Source organism: Panthera tigris, chromosome B3 (assembly GCF_018350195.1).
Source record: "Panthera tigris isolate Pti1 chromosome B3, P.tigris_Pti1_mat1.1, whole genome shotgun sequence".
NCBI lineage: Eukaryota > Metazoa > Chordata > Mammalia > Carnivora > Felidae > Panthera > Panthera tigris.
The window spans coordinates 84,141,011-84,165,354 of NC_056665.1; the positions used below are offsets into that span (position 1 = coordinate 84,141,011).

General features: G+C 38.1%; 2 protein-coding genes across 6 annotated transcripts in view; one reads left to right on the forward strand and one right to left on the reverse strand.

Annotated features, from left to right (window-relative positions):
• Positions 1 to 106: 106 nt before the first annotated feature.
• Positions 107 to 22,770, reverse strand: PPP2R3C (protein phosphatase 2 regulatory subunit B''gamma). 4 transcript variants are annotated; one of them, XM_042989562.1, is made up of 13 exons: positions 22,546 to 22,770; positions 16,629 to 16,756; positions 13,485 to 13,589; positions 12,720 to 12,832; positions 12,184 to 12,281; positions 10,474 to 10,544; positions 9,103 to 9,235; positions 8,642 to 8,697; positions 8,487 to 8,562; positions 7,629 to 7,765; positions 5,602 to 5,739; positions 2,481 to 2,540; positions 107 to 417 (listed from the first exon to the last, which is right to left on the reverse strand). In XM_042989562.1, the coding sequence occupies exons 1-13, from the start codon at positions 22,619 to 22,621 to the stop codon at positions 229 to 231; spliced, it is 1,380 nt and encodes a 459-aa protein (XP_042845496.1). In that variant the 5' UTR covers positions 22,622 to 22,770; the 3' UTR covers positions 107 to 228. The 4 variants fall into 4 exon arrangements, with proteins under 4 accessions (XP_042845496.1, XP_007073794.1, XP_007073793.1 ...); XM_007073732.3 differs by lacking the exon at positions 22,546 to 22,770 and adding an exon at positions 21,719 to 21,920; XM_007073731.3 differs by lacking the exon at positions 22,546 to 22,770 and adding an exon at positions 21,710 to 21,920.
• PRORP (protein only RNase P catalytic subunit) overlaps positions 22,298 to 24,344 on the forward strand; it is a 131,230-nt gene continuing 129,183 nt past the window's right edge. The window contains exon 1 of one of the 2 annotated variants that reach the window (XM_007073735.2): positions 22,298 to 22,414. Coding sequence is in view for 1 of the 2 variants with exons in the window: in XM_042989561.1 (XP_042845495.1) it covers positions 23,067 to 24,055 (989 nt within the window). In the remaining variant the exon portion in view is untranslated. Of the gene's footprint in view, positions 22,415 to 22,861; positions 24,056 to 24,344 lie in introns of those variants that run through there. The other variant, XM_042989561.1, reaches the window with a different exon arrangement.

Here is a 24,344-nt window from a genome sequence, read left to right on the forward strand (position 1 = left end):
ACACTTGCTTTATTTGAGCTAAGTGGAACCAGAATTTACTACCTCCTAAAACATTTCATCCTATTGCTTTCCAACTACTGCAAACAAAATTCCAATAACCAGAACATTTGCTGTGTTCTATAGGCATATAAAGTATTTTATTTAGGCCATTTCTAAGGATCCAGCTTGAAAGGTTTTGCATGCAGCATTCAAGTGTATCTTAATGAACACAGTCTAGTCTTTGAGAGATCATGTATCATCAAGGTCTGCAGAGTTTTCATTGTCATTTGCAACAAGGGCTTCTCTGTTCTCATAAGTCCAGAAGCCATTCAGATCGATTAGAATGGTGGTGACTGTGTCTCCTTGATTACTGTTGATTAAATCCTGAAGAGAGATTTTCAAAGGATCCTTTGGTTTAACCATGTCAAAGATTTCATCCTGTGAGAGAGAAAAAAATACAATGAAACCTGGTACCTGATGAACTTAATTTCTTTCATACAGTGATGTGAAATTCAAGGCTGGCACTTGACCTCATGTAAAATTTTTTGTTCTAGTTTTTTTCTTTTCCATTTAACACACAGACAACTCCTTTTCCCTACACACAATCAAATTTTTACTGGAAGATTCCTTAGGTATGTGGCATCTATCTCTCATCTTAAGAGAGAAAGAAACTGAGGCTTGGAGTTTCATCTGATCCAAGCTATATAGCTAATTAGTGGTAAAACTAATGCAGTGTTCTTTGAATACATGATAAGTATCTTATACTTTTCTGTTGTCTTCTAATTGTTGGTAAAGCAAGGTCTTGATTTAAGTGCAAACTCAGCTCAAACTAAAAACGTAAATGCTTCCAGAGCCAAGATAATGACAACGCTTCATTTCCAATAGTGATGTCAACGTTTTATACTCTGGATCTAAGAGTATAGATCCAGAGGGATGGTGGTGGGTGAGGGACATTCAGTATCAAGGAATTCCAGAATGACCATGAAATTGTGCTAAAAGTTACTGGAATAGATGGAAAAATCTCTTCTATATTATGAGGTATACTATATGAATATTTACAAGGAATTAGGTGCACGTTTTCTAATCTTTTTGCAGGAAAATTACTCAGGATTTAGTAGCATTTAAAGAGGGAGATTACATTTTAAGAAGATTAGAAGAATTCAGGTAAATGAAATCTATGAGCTTTTAATCTTGTGTGTTTGTGAAACGTGCCTTTCTAGGTTAGTGGCAATTTAAAATTACTAATTCTTAGATTGCCTGTTGCATAGTTTCAGATTTGTCTCATTTATTATTATTATTGTTTTATACTTAATTAAAACTGGATGTGTTATTTTATTATTTACTTAGCCTGAATCTGAATCTGTACTAGATACTGAATGTTTTTCATAGCTAGTAAAGTCTACAAAAATGCTAAGTAGCAGCACGTGTTTCAAATAGTGGTAGTTTTCATATTGTAAGACTGATGTCTCCGTAATAGTATCAAAGCAAGCAAGACCTTTGAAGTAGCAGATTTAAAAAGTGTCCAAACCTAAATATAGTTGATTCTTGAACAATATGGACTTGAAATGGATGGGTCCACTTAGACATAGATATTTTTGATAAATGCAGTATACAGTAAATGCATTTTCTTTTCCTTACGATTTTCTCAATATTTTTTCCCTAGTTTCATTTTTAAAAATATATAAAACATGTAATATATAAAATGTGTTAACTGTTTATGTTATTGTTTATGTGAGGCTTCCAGTCAAAAGTAGGCTATTAATTAAGTTCCAGGGAGTCAAAAGTTATAGGTGGGGGAGAGGGGGGCACCTGGGTGGCTCAGTTGGTTAAGCATCTGACTCTTGATTTCAGCTCAGGTCATGATCTCACGGTTCTGTGGGATCGAGTCTTGCATCGGACTCTGTTGACAGCGTGGAGCCTGCTTGGGATTGTCTCCCTCTCTTTGCCTCTCCCCTGCTTGCACACACACTCTCTTTCTCTCTCAAAATAAATAAACATTTTTAAAAAAGTTATACGTGGATTTCCAACTGCTTGGGTGAGCAGGGAGGGTTATTGCCCCTAGCTCCTGTGTTATTCAAGGGTCAACTACAGTTACCAAGTTAAAAATTCATTTTAACTTGGAATAGGCTGCCAAAGAATACAGGTTATATGGATTCTCTTAATTTTCAAACAAATGAATGAATGCTTCCGATGAAAATACAGACTGACATGCTAAAATCATTAACTATACAAATCATTAGTCCAAGTGTGGTTTCAGTTACTAATGATTTAAATATTGGTTCAGAACAAGTAACAGCAAATACTTGATTTCATTCACTTCATAGTTCATAAGTTTCTTTCATATAAAATTTCATTTAATATAGGTGATTATCTGTATTACATATATTAAAAGAAAAGGTAGAGGAGCCTGGCTGGCTCAGTTAGTAGAGCATGCAACTCCTGGTCATGACTTCAAGCTCTATGTGGGTGTAGAGCTTACTGAAAAGGAAAGAAAAGGTAACCTTGACATCTTGAAATGAAACCGGATCTTGTCCATGGATTTTCATTAGTTCCTGTATGGCCTGTATGGATAGAAATAAGTCAGTAAATAAAAAATGCTCAACAGCCCCCTTCCTGTCCCATGGCCCCTTTCTAGTTCCACTTCCTTTCCTATCAGACCACAAGCCTTATCATTTCAACCACTCTTGCCAATATTCTCAACTTCCTTGACCTTGCTTCACATCCAGTTGGCCAAACTTAAACAATTTCAGTGTAACTACCAACCTTTCAAGATACATAACGTTGCTATTGAGAATTCCAGAAAAAAAGTCTTTAAGACTACAGATTATTGCTACCATATAGGAATGGTCTCCAACCTCAGATCGGCCTTTACATGGCCTAGCAATTAATCTGTGATGCCTGATACACTCATTTTCCAGGAATGCTGTTCATACCCTCACCGTTTTTTTGTTTTTGTTTTTTTTTTAATTTTTTAATGTTTATTTTTGAGAGAGAGAGAGCGTGGGAGCAGGAAAGGGGAAGAGAAAGAGGTAGACAGAATCCGAAGCAGGTTCCGGGATCTGAGCTGTCAGCACAGAGCCTGACACGGGGCTTGAACCCACAAACCGTGAGATCATGACCTGAGCTGAAGTCAGCCACTTAACCTACTGAGCCACCTAGGCGCCCCATACCCTCACCATTCTTTAAGACACCCAATACGCCACCTCTGCCTCCCACCCTATACTTTGCCTTCTACTTGACAGAAAAAAATGTAAGCAAAACTCCCTCAAACTTTTTTATAACCTTTAAGAACAACAACAACAAAAAACCCTAACTAAAGAAACTACTGTGATCCAGTTGGACTAATAAATATTTTAGGTGAGAGTCATTCACTGGAAAATTCTTGGTAATTAGTCAAATAAATACGTTGCAGGTGCTTACTCAGTATGTGGTGCCACTGGTATCAGTGTGTGCACAGGGCATCTCTTTGAAGTAGATGAGAATCTTTAAGTACACCCCCAGCTACTAGAGGGGTAGACCTGGAGGTATGATCTAGAGTGCAACATCTAGGCCCACTTTATAACTGGAATATTGACGTACAAAGACTTTATGAACAGCTTAGGACTGCAGGACTCAGTACCAATAAATAATTACCTTAGCCCACACAACCAAGCCTAAATACTTTGATAAAATAAATGAGAGCAAGCAGGAGGGGCAGAGGGAGAGAGAAAGAATCTTAAGCACACAGCTCGATTTTGCGACTGTGGAATCATGACCTGAGCTGAAATCAAGAATCGGACACTAAGCGAATGAGCCACCCAGGCACCCCAATATAAAATATTTGACAAAATTTAGTATTATAAGAATGTTATAAAGAAATCTTTATGAAAAAGAGTTGAGGGTTTAATTTCCAAAAGATACATTTACTTTGTTTTCCTAAAATTGAATCTTCATTGAATAGGTCTGCCTAAAGTGGGAGATCCCTATGATGAGCTGGTATTATATTCTTATATTAGCCATTGACTCAGTTTCTAAAAAATGTATACTAATACTGCAATTGTAATTTATCCTAATATTTGCAGTCATTACGACCTAGGAAATCATAATGGAAGTTTTAGAGAATTTAACATGAAACTAAGAAATATATAGTATGAAACTCAGAAACCAAATAGTTATTTTTAAAATATCCAAAATTTTTAAATGGCAAAGAGAAAGCCTCTGGAGAAAAATGGTTTATGAGAAAGATGTGAAAATGTCATTTTTATCATTTAAAAAAAGCCATTTCTTCCTACTGTTATCTTAACCATATAAAAATCACTTAGTCTTCTAAGGTAATGGAATGAAATACTACTATACAAAATTATCCTACCAAATGGAAAAGTCACCAAATTTAGGAATGATTTGTCTTAAAAGGGCAGACATTCCTACTTTTATACCTTGTGCATCTGAAGGCTTATCAGATAAGATACAATTAAATTTCCCTTCAGAACTCATCATGTTATTCCCTGAGTCCACCTAAGGTGCAATGTAAGTACTTCAGCAATAATGTTTTCATGCTGAAATGTGGCACACGATTCTAGCCAGTTTTAAATTTATTATTATTCTTATTTTTAAGTTACTTTCTTTTTGTTTATTAGAGAGTGCACGTGTGACACAGGGGTGAGGGGCAGAGGGAGAGAGAGAATCCCAAGCAGGCTCTGGGCTGACAGCATAGAACCTGACGTGGGGCTCAATCCCATGAGTCTGGGATCATGACCTGAGCCGAAATCAAGAGTCAGATGCCCAACTGACTGAGTCACCCAGGCGCCCCTAGCCAGTTCTAAAATTATTTTAAATATGATAATAAGGGGCGCTTGGGTGGCTCAGTCAGTTAAGCGTCCAACTTCAGCTCAGGTCATGATCCTACAGTCTGTGAGTATGAGCCCCATGTCGGGCTCTGTGCTGACAGTTTGGAGCCTGGAGACTGCTTCGGATTCTGTGTCTCTCTCTGCTCCTCCCCTGCTTATGTTCTGTCTGTATCTCTCTCTCAAAAATAAATATTAAAAATACATACATACAAAAATAAGTTTTTTTTTCACAGCATAGCATTTAAAAGAATCTACTACTGGGGCGCCTGGGAGGCTCAGTCGGTTGGGCGTCTGACTTCGGCTCCGGTCATGACCTCGGCTCCGGTCATGACCTCACCATCCATGAGTTCAAGCCCCACATCAGGCTCTATGCTGACAGCTCAGAGCCTGGAGACCGCCTTGGATTCTGTGTCTCCCTCTCTCTCTGGCCCTCCCCTGTTCATGCTCCGTCTCTCTCTGTCTCAAAAAAATAAACATTTAAAAAAATAAGTAAATAAAAAATAAAAGAATCTACTACTACCAAAGTCTGCAAAAGTTCTACCTTTTCTGAACTGTTTAATTGAAGCTTCTGTAGGATTTTACACATTAGTTTTTGATCACCAAAGCAACGAATTCCTCATGCATATCTGTATCTCCATGTCCAGTATAACCCCTGACATATTTGCACTTTTTTAGTGTTCTACAACTAATCAAATCACCTTTTAGTCAATGTAAATAGGAAAAAAAAAAAAAACTAAAAGCAGACTTGATTTGCTTCTAACATCTATTAGTAAACGTTTTGTTAAATGAGACTTACCCTGAAGAAGTAATTAAGTGAAAAGACATTCAGATATCCTTTGTTCTCAATATCAAGTAATTTAAAAATATATTGCAGAGCTGCAGGTTCTTTTCGATTCTCTAACGCAAGAACAAAGTCCAGGTAGGTCTTATAGTCCTACAGAAAAGAAAAGGATGTTCATTAGAAGCCTTATTTGGAATTAACTTTTCAAGTGAGTATCTAATGAATTGAAGCCATTTTACAAAGATGGCAATTTTTTTTTAATATGAAATGAGACATCCACTTGTATACTTAATATTGGTTTCTAGGAATTCTACTTAGCAGTTAATCTGTCTCGGGAATAGTCTGGGGGACACAGCTCATTTTCTTATGAGAGATTTGCTGCTTTAAGGAGTAATTTTCTTTGATTATGCCTTTGAAATGGACAGGACAGTGACCAAGCTATTGTACAATGCCACTAAATTAGTATCTTCATTTCAATGTGGTCAGTTTTGGCGGGGGGGGGAGTTTATCTGGAATGAATAGAATAGTATATTTAAATAATTACTTTGAAATACTGTTTAAACATTTTAAAATCAGATGATTTCCAGTAAGAAGCCATCTTAAGACTACCAGACATTCTACTTTAACTGAAACTGTTCTCCTGCAAAGAAATGGAAAAAAGCACAAATAAAAGCTAGAATGACATAAGGAGAACAGAAAGCTTTCACTACAAAAAAGGCATATTCAGATTACTTTTGCATGGTTAAAAGAACACTTGAGAGATTCTCACTTAGAAAAAAAATTTATATTCTTGGAAAATGCTTTTTTATGCTAACATTAAGAATTCCTTTTCGCATAAATTGCAATATAAAGAGCTAAAGAGATGCAGCCTCATCATGGTCTAACTCCGTTCACAGTTGAAGCCTCTGGTTTACTTTATTCACCAGAAGTCATTAGAATAGTACAAGCTCCTCACTCTTGAGTGTAGACAGCCGTAGGAGTCACAAAGCAGAGTTTCTGCACCTTTCCCTCCTTTTCCTGTGCCACTGGCTATCAATTGTGTTATTCAGAAAACTGCTATTAAAGCTAAATGATAAAACCTAAAACCCCAATTCTCTTCTGACAATATGACCATTTCTTAACTGTCATTTGTTTGACAATTTATCAGATCCCTAACGTGTTTTTAACAGCAAGGATGGTGATTTTAAAACGCTAGAGGGGCACCCGGGTGGCTCAGTCAGTTAAGTGTCCGACTCGGTTTCAGCTCAGGTCGTGATCTCACATTTCATGAGTTGGAGCCCCACAGTGGGCTCTGTGCTGACAGTGTGGAGCCTGCTTGGGATTCTCTCCCCTCTTACCCTGCCCTTCCCCCGTGCACTCTCACTCTCTCTCAAAATAAATAAACAAAAAACATAAAATACTAGTTAGAATTTCCTAAAGTATTTTGCATTGTTGTGATAAAAGGACAGGTGCATGTTAATTGTTAGGTACTAACATAGCCACTTACAGAAAATAATACAACCTGATTCTTAGATTTAAACCATGGCATCTGTGGTACTATACCTGACCTGGTAATTTAAAGAATGAATCATCTATATGAAAACAGTTGATAGGATTTGCCTATTTTTGAGATTTTTTTTTGTTTTCTCACTAGTCCATACTCTTCAGGGGAGGTGGGCAGAGGATAGGCTAAATGGGTGATGGGTATTAAGGAGGACACGTGTTGTGATGAGCACTGGGTGTTATATAAGTGATGAATCACTAAATTCTACTCCTTAAACTAATATTACACAGTATGTTAACTAACTAGAATTTAAATAAAAACTTGAAACATTAAAAAAAAGACGATAATGAAATGAAAATATTAAAATTTTGTATTTGTCCTGAGTCCATATTTAAAGTGAACTTGCCTTAAGATCAAAGTCTCCAAAACTCAAACAATTTGATTAGTTTGGACTTTTTAAGATAGATGTAAAAATAATACTGTATCATATCAAGAAAAGGGTTTGTGGGAATTGCGGGAGCCTAAATTTTTAAAACTTATCAGAGATTTAAACTACTACCATTTCTCCATCATAAGTGAGACACTCCTGGAAAACACGATCTAAGAAGACATTGGTCATGGTTGCTGTTCCATAGCGGGAGAGTTCTTCTTTACTGAGCATGCCATTGTGATCCTTATCAAGATTCAAATACTGGCCTTGGGAACAAAAGTTATAAAAAGACATGACAAAAGTAAAATTCTAATTAGAATACAAAAGAATAAACACAAAAAGTTCTTTCTATTGGCTAATACTTTAATTTTCAAACTATATTAGGGTAGTGCCCTAAGATCAACTATCCCTGGACTCTATCATACCAGCCCTTAAGCTAGAACCAGTCAAAGAAAACCCATCATGAAGGCCATGGCCTTTGGGCCATTCCACATCATTATTTGTTTTCAGTTTGCAGGCGTTTAAAACTTTCCTAGGTGTTGAAATTAGAGAGAGATAGGGGTCAATAAAAAGCACTGAAATGTTAGTATTTGAAAGCAGAGATCAAGGATGCCAAAATGAATCAGAAGACCACCCAAGAGAATAGTGTAGCAGACTAATGAAATTAAAGGAAATAAGCAAACAGTCCCTAGAACACCTGCCTCTGGATACTGACAGCAGTGGCATTTTAATCACAATGCAAGATAATAGCTGATGTTCATAAAGATGCTCCTGAGTCATTAAGAAAGGGTCAAATTACATTCTGTATGTTCTATTAAAGAGCAAGAAAATGACAAGTAAATTTTAGTAATTTATAATACTAGCTCTTAAGGTAATTAGAATACTTTGATCCTAAGCTAAATTAGCCTATGTATAAAACTGTTCTTTGAACGCCAATTAACTGAGGAAAGGATAACTCAAATTTTAGCATTATGATAGGAACCATACCATAAACCCTTAAGGCAGAAGGTGCAGAAAACCAATTAGTTTCTTGACTCTCTTTGGACAGTTCCTCATCCCTTAACTAAATAAACACAGAGACATGATTAGAAGACAGTAACTGTCAAGTGTGATATAATAAAGTATTTTAAAAACATATTTACCTCCAATAAATCATCTAGGAAGCTGCATGCTAAAATATCTTGAATTTTAATCTTCCCTTTAAAGAACAAACACAATTTCATTTAAAAAAAATAGAGGAACTCAATTTTATAAAGGTATTTTAGAAGAGTAATCACACAATTGGTATTTTAAAGTTTCATATTTTACATCAAAAAGAACCAATTCTCCGTATATTACATAACAGGAAGAGCAAGTATCAGAATAACTGTTTTTTAGAACTGGAAGGAGCCACTGATTAACCAATTCATACACCATTTTAGAGGTTAGGTGACATGCCCAGTGTCACACAGCTGGTTATAGTTGGTGCAAATAAATCATAAAAGATATTTATATATTAAGGGCAATGACATGTTAGAAAAATAAATGACATCTTCATGACTTCTCTGCTTATTAAGATTTAGAATAATATCCTTATAATATCTAAGATAAGATTTTCTTTTACCTGTTCTTAGAGGGTCTAAAAAGAAGAAGAACTTCCTAACTGCTGTACAAACATAAAAGGAGTAAAAAGACTTTTCCAGCCCATCTAATTGTGGCAAAGTAGGGATAAGTTCCAATATGTAGTTTTCTAAGTCCTGAAAGAATAAAACAAATCAAAATGTTAAATCAAAGTGTTAAATGTCTAATCTTGTTTCTTCATTAGATACTGGAATATTGAATTTCAGTCCTAAAAATCATTCAGCATTAATAGTACATTAACTATATAAGTGGTAAAACTTAAATAATTAAACTACTTAAATTAGTTATATAACTATGTGAGTGGTAAACATATTAAATTGTGTTTCTACAAATTTATTTTTTATTTCAATTTTAACATATTTTTGAGTAATACATTCTACAAAATTCCAAATTCAAAAGGAACAAAAAGTATTCATTGAAAGTCTTGTCTATTTCCTCTTCCCAGAGGTAACCTATATCAGCTTCTGATGCATCTTTCCAAAATAACTTATGCACATACAAACCAATACATATATATGTGTATTTCTCTTTCTCTTAAAAAAATTTTTTAATGTTTATTTATTTTTGAGAGAGAGAGAGAGAGAGAGAGAGACCGACCATGAGCAGGCAAGGGGCAAGGAGAGAAGGAGACACAGAATCCGAAGCAGGCTCCAGGCTCTGAGCTCTCAGCACAGAGCCCGACATGGGGCTCGAATTCACAAGCCTTTGAGCTGTGAGACCATGACCTGAAGTTGGCTGCTTAACTAACTGAACCACCCAGGAGCCCCTCTCTTTCTCTTTTTATGAAGGATATAGCAGCAAACTATGCAAATTCTTCTGTATCTTGCTTTTATCACTTAACAACATACTTTGTAGTCATTCAATCCTGGCTCTCAAAGAGCTTCTTGCTTTTATTTTTTAAATTTTTGTATTTAAATTTTTAAAAAAATATTTATTTTTGAGAGAGGGAGAAAGATAAAGAGAGAGAGAGAGAGAGAGAGAGAGAGAGAGCAAGGGGGACAGGGGCAGAGAGAGAGGGAGGCACAGAATCTGAAGCAGGCTCCAAGCTGTGAGCTGTGAGCACAGGGCCTGATGTGGGGCTTGAACTCACAAACCATGAGATTATGACAGCTATAGCTATTAAAAGAGCTATAAAAAATGAGCTATAGGCTCTTTTTAGAAGTTGGAGAAAAAAAGTTGGAGGAAAAGAATCTAAAAAGGAATTCTTGTGGTCAATATACATTTTAAAAGTTTTTTGGGGGAAACACATTTGCAAAAACAAAAACAATATAAGAATCACCTGTAACCCAACAAGTGATAACTACTGTTAACATTTTGGTGTCTACAGTAATTATTAAAATAGGTTAATACTTACAGATTCCCGAAGGTACCCTTGTCCAGCAACATCATATAAACTGAGTCCTATTCTTGTTTGATGAAGCCAAACTGACAATACATAAGAAGATGAAATGTAATTTTAAGATCTGTCCTTTAGCATATATTTGGATAAAAGGAGATAAACAGCTAGATTAGGGGGACAAATTAGTAACTCTACAAACATTTCTCACACATATATTACCCCAAAATTGTTTGTAACAAAATATACCATATAATTAATGGCAGATGTCAACACGTCTACCCTGCCTAAAGTGACAATAAAGTTCATGCCCTTGAGAATATTGTTCTACATCCATTAAACTTGGTGTTTCACCAAAAAGGGACAGCAATTGTAATGTTATGCCTTCAATGAAGGTGCCATTTATTCTACCGAAGTTATTACTGTGACTAAGTATTAGTTAAAAATCATACATCTAGAACTTCACAGATCTTTATGGAACTTAATAGGAATCATAACTCCAGGTTGTTTAATAAAAACTCCTAGAATGTGATGCTACAATTTTGAATTTGAAACTATCCTCAGGCAACTCAACCTACAATACAACTGACCCTTGAACAACATGGGTCTGAACTGTGTGGGCCCACTTATACATGGATTTTTTTTTCAATAAATACAGTATAGTACTATAAATGTACTTTCTCTTCCTTATGTGTTGTTATTTTTTTTCCAAGTAGGCTTCATGCCCAGTGCAGAGCCCAATGCAGGGCCCAATGCAGGGCTTGAACTCACGACCCTGAGATCAAGACCTGAACTGAGATCAAGAGTTGGAGACTGAACTGACTGAGCCACCCAGGCACCCCTTTTTTTTTAAGTAATCTCTACAAACAACATGGGGCTCGAACGTACAACCCTGAGATCAAGAGTTATACACTCCACTAACTGAGCTAGCCAGGTGCCCCACCTTACAATTTTCTTAATAACATTCTTTTCTCTGGTTTACTTTATTGTAAGAATACAGTATGTAATACATATAACATATATAATATGGGTTAATCAACTGTTTATATTATTGGAAAAGCTTCCAGTCAATAACAAGCTATTAACAGGTCAGTTTTGGGGGAGTCAAAACTTATACTCATTTTGACTACATGGGAGGTCAGTACCCCAACCCTTGTGTTGTTCAAGAGTCAACTGTACATTGGTGAAATAGAATTACCAGTGAATTAAAATAATTTAAATCACCATACATTAAAACTCTTGGTTTAGCCTTTAATATATAGTATATATGTATGTATGTATGTATTTAATTTATTTAGAAAAAGAGAGCATACAAGTGGGGGAGAGGGGCAGAGGGAGAGAAAGAGAATCTCAAGCAGGCTCTACACTCAGTGCAGAGCCCAACGAGGGGCTTAATCCCATGACCTTGGGATCACGACTTGAGCCAAAATGAAGAGTTGGATACTTAACCAACTGAGCCACCCAGGCACCCCTAATATTTTTTAGTTAGTATCTTTAGGATACATGTTTTTGTTTTGTTTATAATAATGAACCCAAATTTATGGTAAGAAATCTCAGCTCTAGTAAATTCCAGGAGAGAAATGGAGTAATAAGAAAACAAATCTGGGTCAAATTCTGCTATTCAGACTTACTAAGAGAGTTGTTTCACATGGAAGGGATACTATAAAAGCATGTACCAAAAACTCTTTGATTCCCAGAGGAATTTAAGCACAATGAAAATGAAATCACCTTTCCTCATGACATAATTGAAGAATTGCATAATAGAAATTCTTCCGTAAGAGTCTGTATGAAGGAGTTTAGCAAAGACTTTTGCTGTAAAAAACTGCCTAAGGAAAGGAAATAAAGATTAAAATCATCTGCCAACATAATATTAAAATGACTTCTATATTGAATTAGTTAACAACAACATGAATCCAAAGAATTAAAAATCAAAATGAAAAAAATCAAAGTGAGAATCGTAGTTCAAAACTTAAAATATTAAGTCATACATCTTTGTATTTTATCATCCTAAGAATGAAAGCCCATACTGTTGTAAATAAATGTACTATATATATGTAGTTGCATGGTATGTAAATACTCCATATTATAAAGTATTATTTCTTTTAATAACTTCATACCAATAGAATTTTGACTAATTTTATTAAACTTGATTAATAACTCAAATAGACTCAAATTGTCACCCCACTGGCTTATACTTTCATTAACATTTATTTGAGGCATTTAAAATGTTTAACGTACTCCTTTGTTAGTTATACTATTCTTACTTGCACTTTGGTCCAGCTTTTTCACCAACTTTCAAAAAATTTTCATAATTAATCATTGCTTCCTCTCCAATCATAGGTGGTGTTTGGTGCTTATCCAGCAAAAACCACAAGTTCTTAGGAGAATTGCAGAAATGAAGATGTTACAGTTAACAAAACAAAATTTAACATTGGTTAAATGTGTTATTTCCATTAAAATGGTAGCCTGATAGAAATTTAGTATTAAGATGAATCTTATCCCCTATTACCCTTTTGATTACTAAGAACATAATACAAATAGCTAGCATTTATTGAATGCTTAAGTTTAAAGTTTTCTTATACAGCACTTCCTTAATCCATATAACTATGTGACATAGACACTGTTATCTCTACTTTATAAATGAGATTTGGAACACAGAAATGTTAAGTCCACTGTCCAAGATCACAGAGCCTGGCTAGGATGTGAACCCCCCCAGTTTGACCCCATACTTGTGGCTCTCAACTTTGGCCTTGTTAGAATCACCTAGGGACTTTATTTATTTATTTATTTTTCAATATATGAAGTTTATTGTCAAATTGGTTTCCACCTAGGGACTTTAAAAAACAAAACTATTTTGGGGAGAACTGTGCCCAGGCAAGTTCTGCAGCTGACTTTGACAGGAACCATTGCTCCAGGGCCTTCACCCACTCTGCAGCAGTGATTCCATTAAGAAACCCTGAGATCCTGTATGACTTTAGTACAAATACAAAATAGCTAACATCCAAAGCAACCTTTTATTCTATGCTTACCTGTAATTCTTCATTATCTAATAGTTCTCTGCTTTTCCTCTGTAGAAAGACAGCTCTGGATTCCTCTCTTAATTTTTGTAGTAAGACTTCATCTTCAGCTGGCAGCTAAAAATACACTAGAGTTAATTTCTCTACACCTAAATTCTAGGATTTACATAGTTTTGGATTATGTAAAATATATTTGGCCTCATAAAATAGTACATAAATTAAGTACACATCCTCAAATTACTTTTTGTATCTCAATTTTTCTTCAAGTTATTCATTTAAAAAGTTCATTTAGGGGCACCTGGGTGGCCCAGTCAGTTCTAAGTGTCCAACTTTGGCTCAGGTCATAATCTCACGGTTTGTTGAGTTCGAGCCCTGCATCAGACTCTCTGCTGTCAGTGCAGAGCCCATTTCAGATCCTCTGTCCCTACCTCTCTATGCCCCTCCCCTGCTTCAATGCACACACACACTCTCTCTCTCAAACATAAATACACATTTAAAAAAAAGATCCACAGAGAATTCAATGATCAGCAAGACCATATCCCTGCCTAGAAAGAACTAACGGTCTAGCCCAAGTTTCATTTTATATTCTCAGAGTGCTCTTTCCACTATAACCTTAGACTGACAGAATGAAATTAGGACTAACTGAAGATAAACCGCCTTAGCAGAGTATGACTTCTGAGCCTGGATGATCTTACTCCTTGGAAATGGTCAAGCCAGTGTCTATTATGTTCCCCTCCAAGTACAGGGTGTGCCCACTGGAGTGATTTCCATAAACAGGGCTAAAAAATGACTCATTCCAATTTGACTTCAAACAATTTGCTTCAAGGATTTCTTCTTCCATATCTCTGCCCCATTAAATGTGGCTAAGTAACCATAATCCAAATTAGCCATGATTTCCACCTTTCATTTCCAAGAATTAAGATGCCATCCCTCCCATGAAAACGAAGAAGTATTGGGAAGTAAGGCTGGGGCTGAAACTCTGACTGTGCTCCAGTGGCTAGTCAACCAGCTAATCTGCCAAGGAGAGAAGTGGTGACCAAAGATAAAGATACTAGGTTCTCCAAGGCTGTGGAAAGACAGAGAAAGAAGAAACAACAAAAAGAACATCCCACAAATCCGCATCTGCAGACAGGAAACCATCTGGGATCTGGAAGAGGTCACAGAGAGAAGGAAGAAACAGAAATGGGACATAGGGGTTTCCCTCAGGAACCACAATGGCGAGCCAAAGGTTGGTACTGGAAATACAGGAAAATGGACTCCCGGGTTCAGAAATGGGATCATATCAACATCTAAGGGGTGTTCCTGGGTTAGTAAGATACTATTTCATAATCCTGATTAAATGAAATCATGAATATAAAAATGCTCTGAAGTACACTGGCACTCAATAAATGTCAATTCCCTTCCTGTGCCCCCAGACTACTGAAAATTTTCAGTTGTCTAGTGGACTGTTTAAGAAATTATGAAATACAAAAAGCAGAAGTATGTATGATATCATCCCATTTTTGCTAAACACATACATGTACACAGAAGTATGTAGAAGAATTCATGCAAAAATACTTATATCTCTGCAATGTTATGGGAAAATATCAGCTGTATTTTCTCTTTTCCATGACAAATGTGGCTTAGTTATATAATTTTTTAAAAGATTTTATTTTTAAGTAATTTCTACACCTGACGTGGGGCTCAAACTCATGACCCCAAGATCAAGATTTGGATGCTCTACCAATTGAGCAAGCCAGGCACCCCTAGTCATATAATTCTTAAAAGACTGCCAAACAGTATTATAAAAAGGTTTCCAATAAAAATGGTTTACTTGGAAAAAGTTTTTTTTTTTTAATATGAAATTTATTGTCAAATTGGTTTCCATACAACACCCAGTGCTCCTTCCAACAGGTGCCCTCCTCAATGCCCATTACCCACCCCACCCTTCTTCCCACCCCCCCCCATCAACCTTCAGTTTATTCTCAGTTTAAGAGTTTCTTATGGTTTGGCTCCCTCCCGCTCTAACTTTTTTTTTTTCCTTCCCCTCCCCCATGGTCTTCTGTTAAGTTTCTCAGGATCCACATAGGAGTGAGAAAACACATGGTATCTGTCTTTCTCTGTATGACTTATTTCACTTAGCGTAACACTCTCCAATTCCATCCACGTTGCTACAAAAGGCCATATTTCATTCTTTCTTATTGCCAAGTAGTATTCCATTGTATACACAAACCACAATTTCTTTATCCATTCATCAGTTGATGGGACTTTTAGGCTCTTTCCATAATTTGGCTATTGTTAAAGTGCTGCTATAAACATTGGGGTACAAGTGCCCCTATGCATCAGCACTCCTGTATCCCTTGGGTAAATTCTTAGCAGTGCTATTGCTGGGTCATAGGGTAGAACTATTTTTAATTTTTTGAGGAATGTCCACACTGTTTTACTTGGAAAAAGTTTGTACTTGAAGAAATAAGTTTGTACTTGAAGAATATCTGGATAATTCACTTATATTAATACATTGCTCCTACTTTCTTTGTAAATATTGTTATAATTGAGTTTAGAAGGTAACAGGTTTAAGAGACATTCTGCTAAAATTCCACAGTTAACTTTTCTACAGTGGTCACATTTTACATAATACTAAATAGGTCTTATTCCTTCAACTTCAGCTCTAAGTAGCTTTCTTAAGGTCTTACTGTTTACTATAATCTTTATCAAAGGCTTCACGGTTTTGGCATGAGGAAACATAATTGAGTCTAACTTTTCAAGTTTTCCATTTTAATCTATTTTTCAGTTCAACCTTGAGCAAAATGTATTATACCTTAGAACACGAGTAAAAGACAAAAGTTAAAAACGGTGATCAGCCAAGTAAACCTAAGTCTTATAAAAAGACGACATAATCCAACAGAATACCTACCACAAATATCCATAGGAAAATGAGGAATAAAAAGCCAGTAACCCAAAAAAAGGGGGGCAAGTAACAACTTTGTGTTCTTATACCAATTTATATCAAGCCCTGAGATTTATCAATTCCAAAACAATAAGATCAACTACAATGAAAGACTACATAAAATTTTAAATATAATCCTGTATTTATACAAAATAAAAGATGCTGATCCCATTTTAAAAATTACATTTCACTTATAAACTCTGTAAGACATTTGCTTAGATACCACTTACCCTATAATAAAACCGGGGAATGGTCTTATAGAATTCATTTGTGTTTTTCCTATCTCCTTTCCATTCTGAGTAGTATTTGGTAAATAAATCCATTTCTTCATCTTTTAATTCTTGTTCACTTTTTTTTTCTGGTAACAAAATAGATTAAAAGGGAAAAGCACTTTTGGAATAAGTATTTTTTACCATAGGGTAATTACAGTGCAAAAAAGACATTGAAAATTGTGCTTAGATACTGAACATCTGTATTAATTTTCTGAAAACAGGAAGAATCACTATCTTCCACTGAAAAAGCCTCCCCTGCAACTTCAACAATATCTCAGCTGCTCCTTTCATTTCTTTTTATCACTATACTTGTCTCTTCCTCAAGTCACTGCCTCCCTTACAGACTTCTGGCATGTTCATGATTCATTCCATCAAAAGTACTTACTGAGCACCTACTACGTATAGAGCACTATTAGACACTGGGGCTAGAGCAGTAAGAAAACAGTCCTGGACCTCATATGAGTTTCAGCTTGCAATCACTGTTCCTCTACCTAATGCAAACCCCGTCCATTTGAGCTCAGACCTCAGGATGCTATTACCCACCAAACCACCTGCAGCTGGCCTATAGCCATCGTATTTAGTCAGTCTGCCAGTTTGTTGACCATAGCAACTGGTGCAGTGTTCTTCACCTCAATGTCTTGCATTAATCATTAAGGGAGGATAAAGTTTATGATAGTAACCATGACACCTCAACTCTGAAGAGGGGGTCACCTCTGTCACTCAGTTCCATGGCAAGACCACAGATCTTATCTGCTCCTAAATATACTAACCTTAAATAAAAACTTAAACTCTCATATACCCTCAGATAACTTTTCTCTCCTTCTGGTTATTCAAAACCTCACTGTCATCATACCTACACTTCAGCCTCACTGAAATCTTCAATTCTGGGGTCTATTTTCTCAATAGTTTACTTTCCTCCTCCTCTTCCTCTTTCCACTTCCTTCCAACATGCCTATAGTTGTTCCCCTAAACCTCTCTTATGCCTGCATTTCTGCCACATGTGCCATGTTAATTCCTAACCTTGGACTACACTGTTGATTCTCTTATTTTCTGGCCATTTATTTTTGTTACTCTTTCTTCCTCATTTCAACTTTTGTAGTGTGACTTCTAAGTCCCAAGTGTATGTCACTAACACAGACACTGCTCTTGAACTCTAAACTCATACATTCAAAACAAAATATTTTCATCCTCACACTCCAACATACCTAATAATTTCCCATTCCTCACCTCACCACTTTTCTCCTAATTCCATGTTTCTATCCCAGTTAATGGTATTCATCCAGTCACCCAAGCCCAAACCCCTAGAGTCATTTTCATTATTTCACTCATTCTTTTTTCACTCAACTATTCTAGGGACACACAAATATATGTGTGAGTGGACACATGCACATGTGTCCATACATACACACAACACTTTCAACAGTGTCTGGGAAAGCTTCATGGAGATGAAACTGGGCAAAAAACTGAAGAAGGCAAGGATGCAGGCTATCCAGATATCATGGGAGAAGGGCATACCAGGCAAGGAAATAGCCAGTGCCAAGGCCCTAAGATAGAGGAGTGTGCCTGGTGTGTCCAGGGAAGAGGGAGGCAGTGAGTGTGGCTGTAGCAGAGTGGGCCAGAGGAAACGTAGATGAGGGAAGGCAGATTAATGTGAGGCAAGGCCACTAGCTCATTGGTGAGGGAGAGAGCCACCAGAAACAATTAGGAGGCTAATGCAGTAATCCAGGTGACAGATGGTGGAGGCCTGGATCATGGTGGCTGCAATGGAGGCAGTTAGGAGTAAATATTCTAGATATATTTTCTTTTTAGTCCCAGGATTTGCAAACACACTGGATGTGGATATCAGAGAAAAAGAGCAATTGAACATATCTCTACAGATTTTGACCTGAGCAGATGGGGTGGCCAATATCAAAAAGGTGGAAAGCTACCAGTGAGCAAGTTAGAAAGGAAAGCAGGAGTTCAGTCTTGGATAAATTAAGATTAAGATACCTATTACAGGGGTGCTTGGGTGGCTCAGTTGGTTGAGCATCCGACTCTTGATTTCAGCGTAGGTCATGACCCCAGGGTCATGGATCAAACCCCACTCCTCACTGAGCATACAGCCTGCTTAAGATTCTCTCTCTCTCTCTCTCTCTCTCTCTCTCTCTCTCAATTCCTCTCTCTCTTTCTCCCTCTGCCTCTCTCCTGGCTTGCGCACGTGCTCGCTCGCTCTCTCAAAAAAAAAAAAAAAAAAAGATTCCTATTAAAACCAAGTGGCCATGTCAAGTAGGCAATTAGATATATGAGTCTGGCATTTGGGAAGTGGAAATACACATTTAGGAGACAAAAGCAAATATACAGTATTTAAAGCCTTAAAAATAATGGTTAATTTCACCATGAAGGTAAGAGTAGATAGAGAATAGAATAGAAGCTGACCAAGGACTTAGCTTTGGGCACTCTGATGGTAAATTGCTGGGGAGAAGAAAACAAAGATTGAGAAGGGATGACTGGTGAGGTGAGAAGAAAACTAAGGGAGTGTGTCTCCCAGAAACCAAGAAGAGAAAAGTATGCTTAGGACGAGAGTGAACTACTATATCCCTGGCAGGTCAAGGAAAGTGACGACTAAAAACTGACCACTGGAACAACACAGAGATCACTAATGATCTTGACAAGCAGGAATTACAGTACAGATTTAATCCACAGGTTTGTTTTTTTTTTTTAAGTTATTAATTTTTGACAGAGAGAGAGAGAGAGAGAGAGAGACAGAGCATAACTGGGGGAGGGTTAGACAGAGGGAGACACAGAATCTGAAGCAGGCTCCAGGCTCTGAGCTGTCAGCACAGAGCCCAATGTGGGGCTCGAACTCACGGATGGCGAGATCATGACCCGAGCTGAAGTCAGACGCCCAACCGACTGAGCCACCCAGGCGCCCCATAATCAACAGTTCTTTTAACAAGCAATAATATAAGGTGAACAGGGAAATGAGGCATAGCTAAGAGGTAGAAGTTTAAGACAAGAACATTTCTTAAGGTGAGAGAAATACCACCATGTTTAAATACTGATAGGAATGACTGAGAAAGAAAACCTGGTGCAGGAGACAGAGACAACTGCAGGAGTACACCTTTGAATAGGTAAAAATGGGATCTAGCACACCACTGAAGGAAACAGCCTTAAACAGAAGCTGTATAACCTAAATGATTTACTTATTATTTTATTTATCTCTCCCAACACTAAAGCTTAAGTTCTACAAGGACTTTTTTTTATCTGTTTTGTTTACTGCTATAGCCTAGAACAGTACTTGGCACATAACAAGCATGCAATGGGGTGGGCTTAAGAGTGAAGCAGAGGGGACGCCCTGGTGCCCCAGTGGGTTGGGCGTCTGACTCAGGTCATGATCTCACAGCTTGTGAGTTTGAGCCCCCACGTCGGGCTCTGTGCTGACAGCTCAAAGCCTGGATGGAGTCTGCTTCAGATTCTGTGTCTCCCTCTCTCTCTGACCCTCCCCTGCTCACACTGTGTGTCTATCTCTCAAAAATAAATAAACATTAAAAAAAAAAAAAAAAGAGCAAAGCAGAGAATGGGGCACATGGGTGGCTCAGTCGGTTAGGCCTCTGACTTTGGCTCAGGTCATTGTCTTGTGGTTGATGAGTTTGAACCCCACATTGGGCTCTGTGCTGACAGTTAGGGGCATGGAGCCTGCTTCGGAATCTGTGTCTCTCTCTCTCTGCCCGCCCCCTGCTCGCACTCTGTGTCTCTCTCTCTCTCAAAAAATAAATAAATGTTATAAAAAATTCAAAAAAGAAAAGAGTGAAGAGAATGTACAAGTACATGTAACTTTTCCTATAAACGGCACAGAAAAATGTAGCAAAAGCTGGAAGGAGATGTGAGAAGAAATGTTTTTCCGGGGCGCCTGGGTGGCTCAGTTGGTTAAGCGTCTGACTTCGGCTCGGGTCATGATCTACGCGGCCCATGAGTTCGAGCCCCACATCAGGCTCTGTGCTGACAGCTCAGAGCCTGGAGCCTGCCTAAGATTCTGTGTCTCCCTCTCTCTCTGCCCCTACCCTGCTCATGCTCTATCTCTCAAAAATAAAATAAATGTTAAAAAAAAATATTTTTCTTACATGGAGCATATTATAACATGTTTGTCAGTTGATGGAAATGATCCAGTAAAGAAGGAAAATCTGATAATAGCTGAGAGAGAAGATGAGAGTGAATAAAAGAAAGGGAGCATGATCTAATGTTGGAGTGGAGGAATTGTCTCAAATAGGAGCAGGGACAATTAGTTCATTTTAACAGTAAAGGCAGAGTGTATGGGCATCTATGGTGAGGAAAGGGCTGATAGAAATGGTAAGTGGGAACAGGTGAGCTCCGACTTTCTCAAGTGCATACACAAGTTCATCAACTGAAAATAAAGAGTAGGTAGGGTATACTGGAGAACTGGATGTCTGGAAGATGAGAACTGCCAGAACTGAGTGTAAGGAAACAAGGAATACGTGTAAATAAATGACTGAAACACTTCCTTTAGGTTCGTGGACATGAATTAAAAGTGAGACCATTCACCACGGTTTCGTTTTTCTCCAGCCACTTTGGGCTACCCTGAAGGCACGTGTGAAATAGGAAAGATAGTTTTAACCAGGTTGGTTAACAGGCAAGCGTGAAGGTGAAGGGAAGGGATAAGGGAAAAATATATTATGAAATCTAAAATGTATAAGGAGGGAAGTAAAAAAAAGTGTGATAATAAAAAGACAAAAGATCAATGGATTATAGGTTATAGTAGGATTAAAGAGTTGTTGGGACTGGGATTCTCAATTATTCCTCAAAAGCCTAGGTCACAGCCACGTAAGTTGGTGCTAAGGTAGCTCCTCATTCCGCAACTCCTTTTCCTGGGAAGTGGGGATCAAACCTTTCAGTAACCCTAAATCACAATCCAACTGCCTTTATCGAGAGAGCTTCCATAGAAGCGTAAAGTGCGGCTCCCAGTAGCTGCTTCTCCCGCATCTCCCGCATCTTCAGGAATTTAGGGCCTGGCTATCTCTGCGAGCAGCCCCTCCCAAACTCACTGTTAGTACCGGTGCTGGGCGTCGCTAATCGCCGGCGAAGAATTTCTTTCCAGTCCATGGCTGACTCCCGCGCAGAAGCTCCTGCATTTGCTGTTTACTAACCGCTCCACCCCCTACCAGCTCAGACAGCAATCACCGCCCAACCCCGTAAAGGTCAGGAATACTCAGTCGCCATGTTGGACATGGGCGGAAGTCGGCTGAAGAGGCGAACAAACGATTATTGCCACTGCGGCGAATACGGCTAATCACGTTACCAGCGGGCAACACGGACTTGAAAGAGACGTTAAAAACAATCCTCTGCAAGTCAGCACCCAACTTCACCAAGTCCAATTTGAAAGGTTCAGGATAAGGAAGACCCACGTTGTTATTTAACTTGGGGCTTAGGCGCGTATGGGCCACGTGACTCAGGAGTCCTTAAGCGTTTCCGGCCCGGGGATGGGGCGGGGGGAAGGTTTTCTTCCTTCACAATTTCTTTTCATTGCTCATTGCTGATATCTAGAGGCCATAAAGGTTCTCTGAATGTGGCAGACGTCAACAGCCAATTCTGCCACTAAAAGCTTCAAAGTAGTTTTTTTTATCGCCCTACGGCCCAGCGAAACGCCCGCGTCGAGTTCTGTCACGCCCCCGCGGTCCGGGCCCTCGCGGTGCATTCTGGATGCGGTAGTTTCCGCCGTGTTTATGGTTGCGTTCAGCGTGAGTGCGGAGGTGAGTTGTTGAATGGAGTGAACATTGTTTGTGATCGGTTCGTACACAGCAGGCAGTGTCCTTTGTGTACTTTCCTTACTTGAATTGTTGGCTCTGCTGTCTCCCCACCTCCCCTGCCCTCATAACCTTACCTGACGTCTTTGGCGGCCTGGGAGGGTTGTAATGCAGGCCCAGGGCTCCTAGACTTGGGCTTTCGCCGCTGTCCATGCTGCTGCTAGGTCTGGGGTTGGGGACTCCTGGTAGCGGTTTTCCACTTCAAGCCCTTCCGTCAGCAAGGCTCCCATGGGATCCTACCTCTTTTCAAGGGCACACACGCGAAACAAATTGGACGGACCTCCTTGTGCTTTTTCCTCAGGTTCATAGGTTGTAATTTATCGGCCACCAGAAGATTCCTGCCCTATCGCCTGGTTCTGGGACTTGTGACTGACATTGGCTGTCCCTGGATGGTTGTTTAATGGAGAGAACTCACCAGACTTCGTTGTATTAATAGCCCCAAAAGCAGATCCTTGATTTGTCTGTGAGAAAATGAAAATCATCTTTTAAGAAATTGTGCTTTGGTTCTTTGCCCCTCACGCCCAATTCCTTAATTACGCCGTAGAAGTAGGGGCTTTATGAACATCTCTCTAATTATATCTGGTGCTGATCTCACCGCATGATGACTTTCTGTTTCACTGGTATTCGAAGCCTTCCTAAGCTTTGGAAGAGCAACCCATACCTTAGCGTAGGCCCAGGACACTCTTATTTCTCTCTCTTTCTCAAAGACTATTGTGGCATCAGGAACCAACAGCAGTGGTTTTCTCTTAAAGCGGTGTCTCCACAAAATACTAAAGCAGTGAATCTTCTGATTGCCAAGGCCAGATATCTCAGGAAAGGAGATGAAGGCAGTAATAATCAAGTTTCTTCTGATTCCCATCTTTTTGCTGCTGGAGCAGCTAAGAAGAGATCACAGATGAATACTCATAGGGAAGATCATGCCTTGCCACCTGTGAGGAACACTATTCAACTTCCAACAAGACCTCTGAATTCAGAAGAGTGGGATAAATTCAAGGAAGATTTCAAAGGAAAGGCTAATTTTGAAAGTTGGATCATTTCACAAATGGCTGACTGCCATAGCTCTATAGATGTGGCCAAATCTTTGTTAGCCTGGGTAGCTGCAAAAAACAATGGTATTGTAGGCTATGATTTGCTGGTCAAGTATTTGTATCTCTGCGTCTTTCATAAACATATATCAGAAGTTATTGATGTCTATGAAATCATGAAAGCCAGATACAAGAGGTTAGAACCTGGAGGATATACTCTTCTCATCCAAGGATTAATCCACTCAGACAGATGGAAAGAGGCCTTGCTGCTGTTAGAGGATATCAAAAAAGTCATGATTCCTTCAAAAAAGAACTACAATGATTGTATCGAGGGAGCCCTCCTTCACCAAGATGTAAACCTAGCGTGGAATTTGTATCAGGAATTGTTGGGTCATAATCTTATTCCTATGTTGAAAACTTTAAAAGCATTCTTTGATTTTGGAAAAAACATAAAAGATGATCAGTATTCAAACAAGCTACTTGACATTCTCTTGTATCTAAGAAATAATCATCTATATCCTGGGGAATCATTTGCACACAGTATAAAAACATGGTTTGAAAGGTAATTTTAATTTTTTTATATGTATGTTTTTAATTCAATACCGTTACCTAAAAGCAGCTGCCTCCTTTTTTTGTTGCTGAGAATTACTCTATTCAAATTATACTTTCCTCCCTTGAGATTTATTTCTCCTTAAAGACAACATTTTCTCTTTAAAAAAAGTAATAGCATAAACAAGTTGTTGTATTTTCCATTCATCACATAAAAGGGAAATTATAGATCATTTGTATGTTTTTATGTATTTTTTCTTTTTGGAAGGATCACCTGTTTTTTCTGAGGTATTCACTTTGAT

What these genes read in the sequence shown, in the direction of transcription:
- PPP2R3C (XM_042989562.1), bottom strand. Translation starts at nt 22,621, where the DNA reads ATGGACAGCGGCGAAAGCCCAAGTCTAGGAGCCCTGGGCCTGCATTAC. An exon ending in TTTAGACCCTCTAAGAACAG is followed by an intron (nt 8,698 to 9,102) that starts GTAAAAGAAAAT and finishes TGTTCTTTAAAG; the next exon opens with GGAAGATTAAAATTCAAGAT. An exon ending in TTTCATTTCAAGATGTCAAG is followed by an intron (nt 418 to 2,480) that starts GTTACCTTTTCT and finishes TCTCTCTCACAG; the next exon opens with GATGAAATCTTTGACATGGT.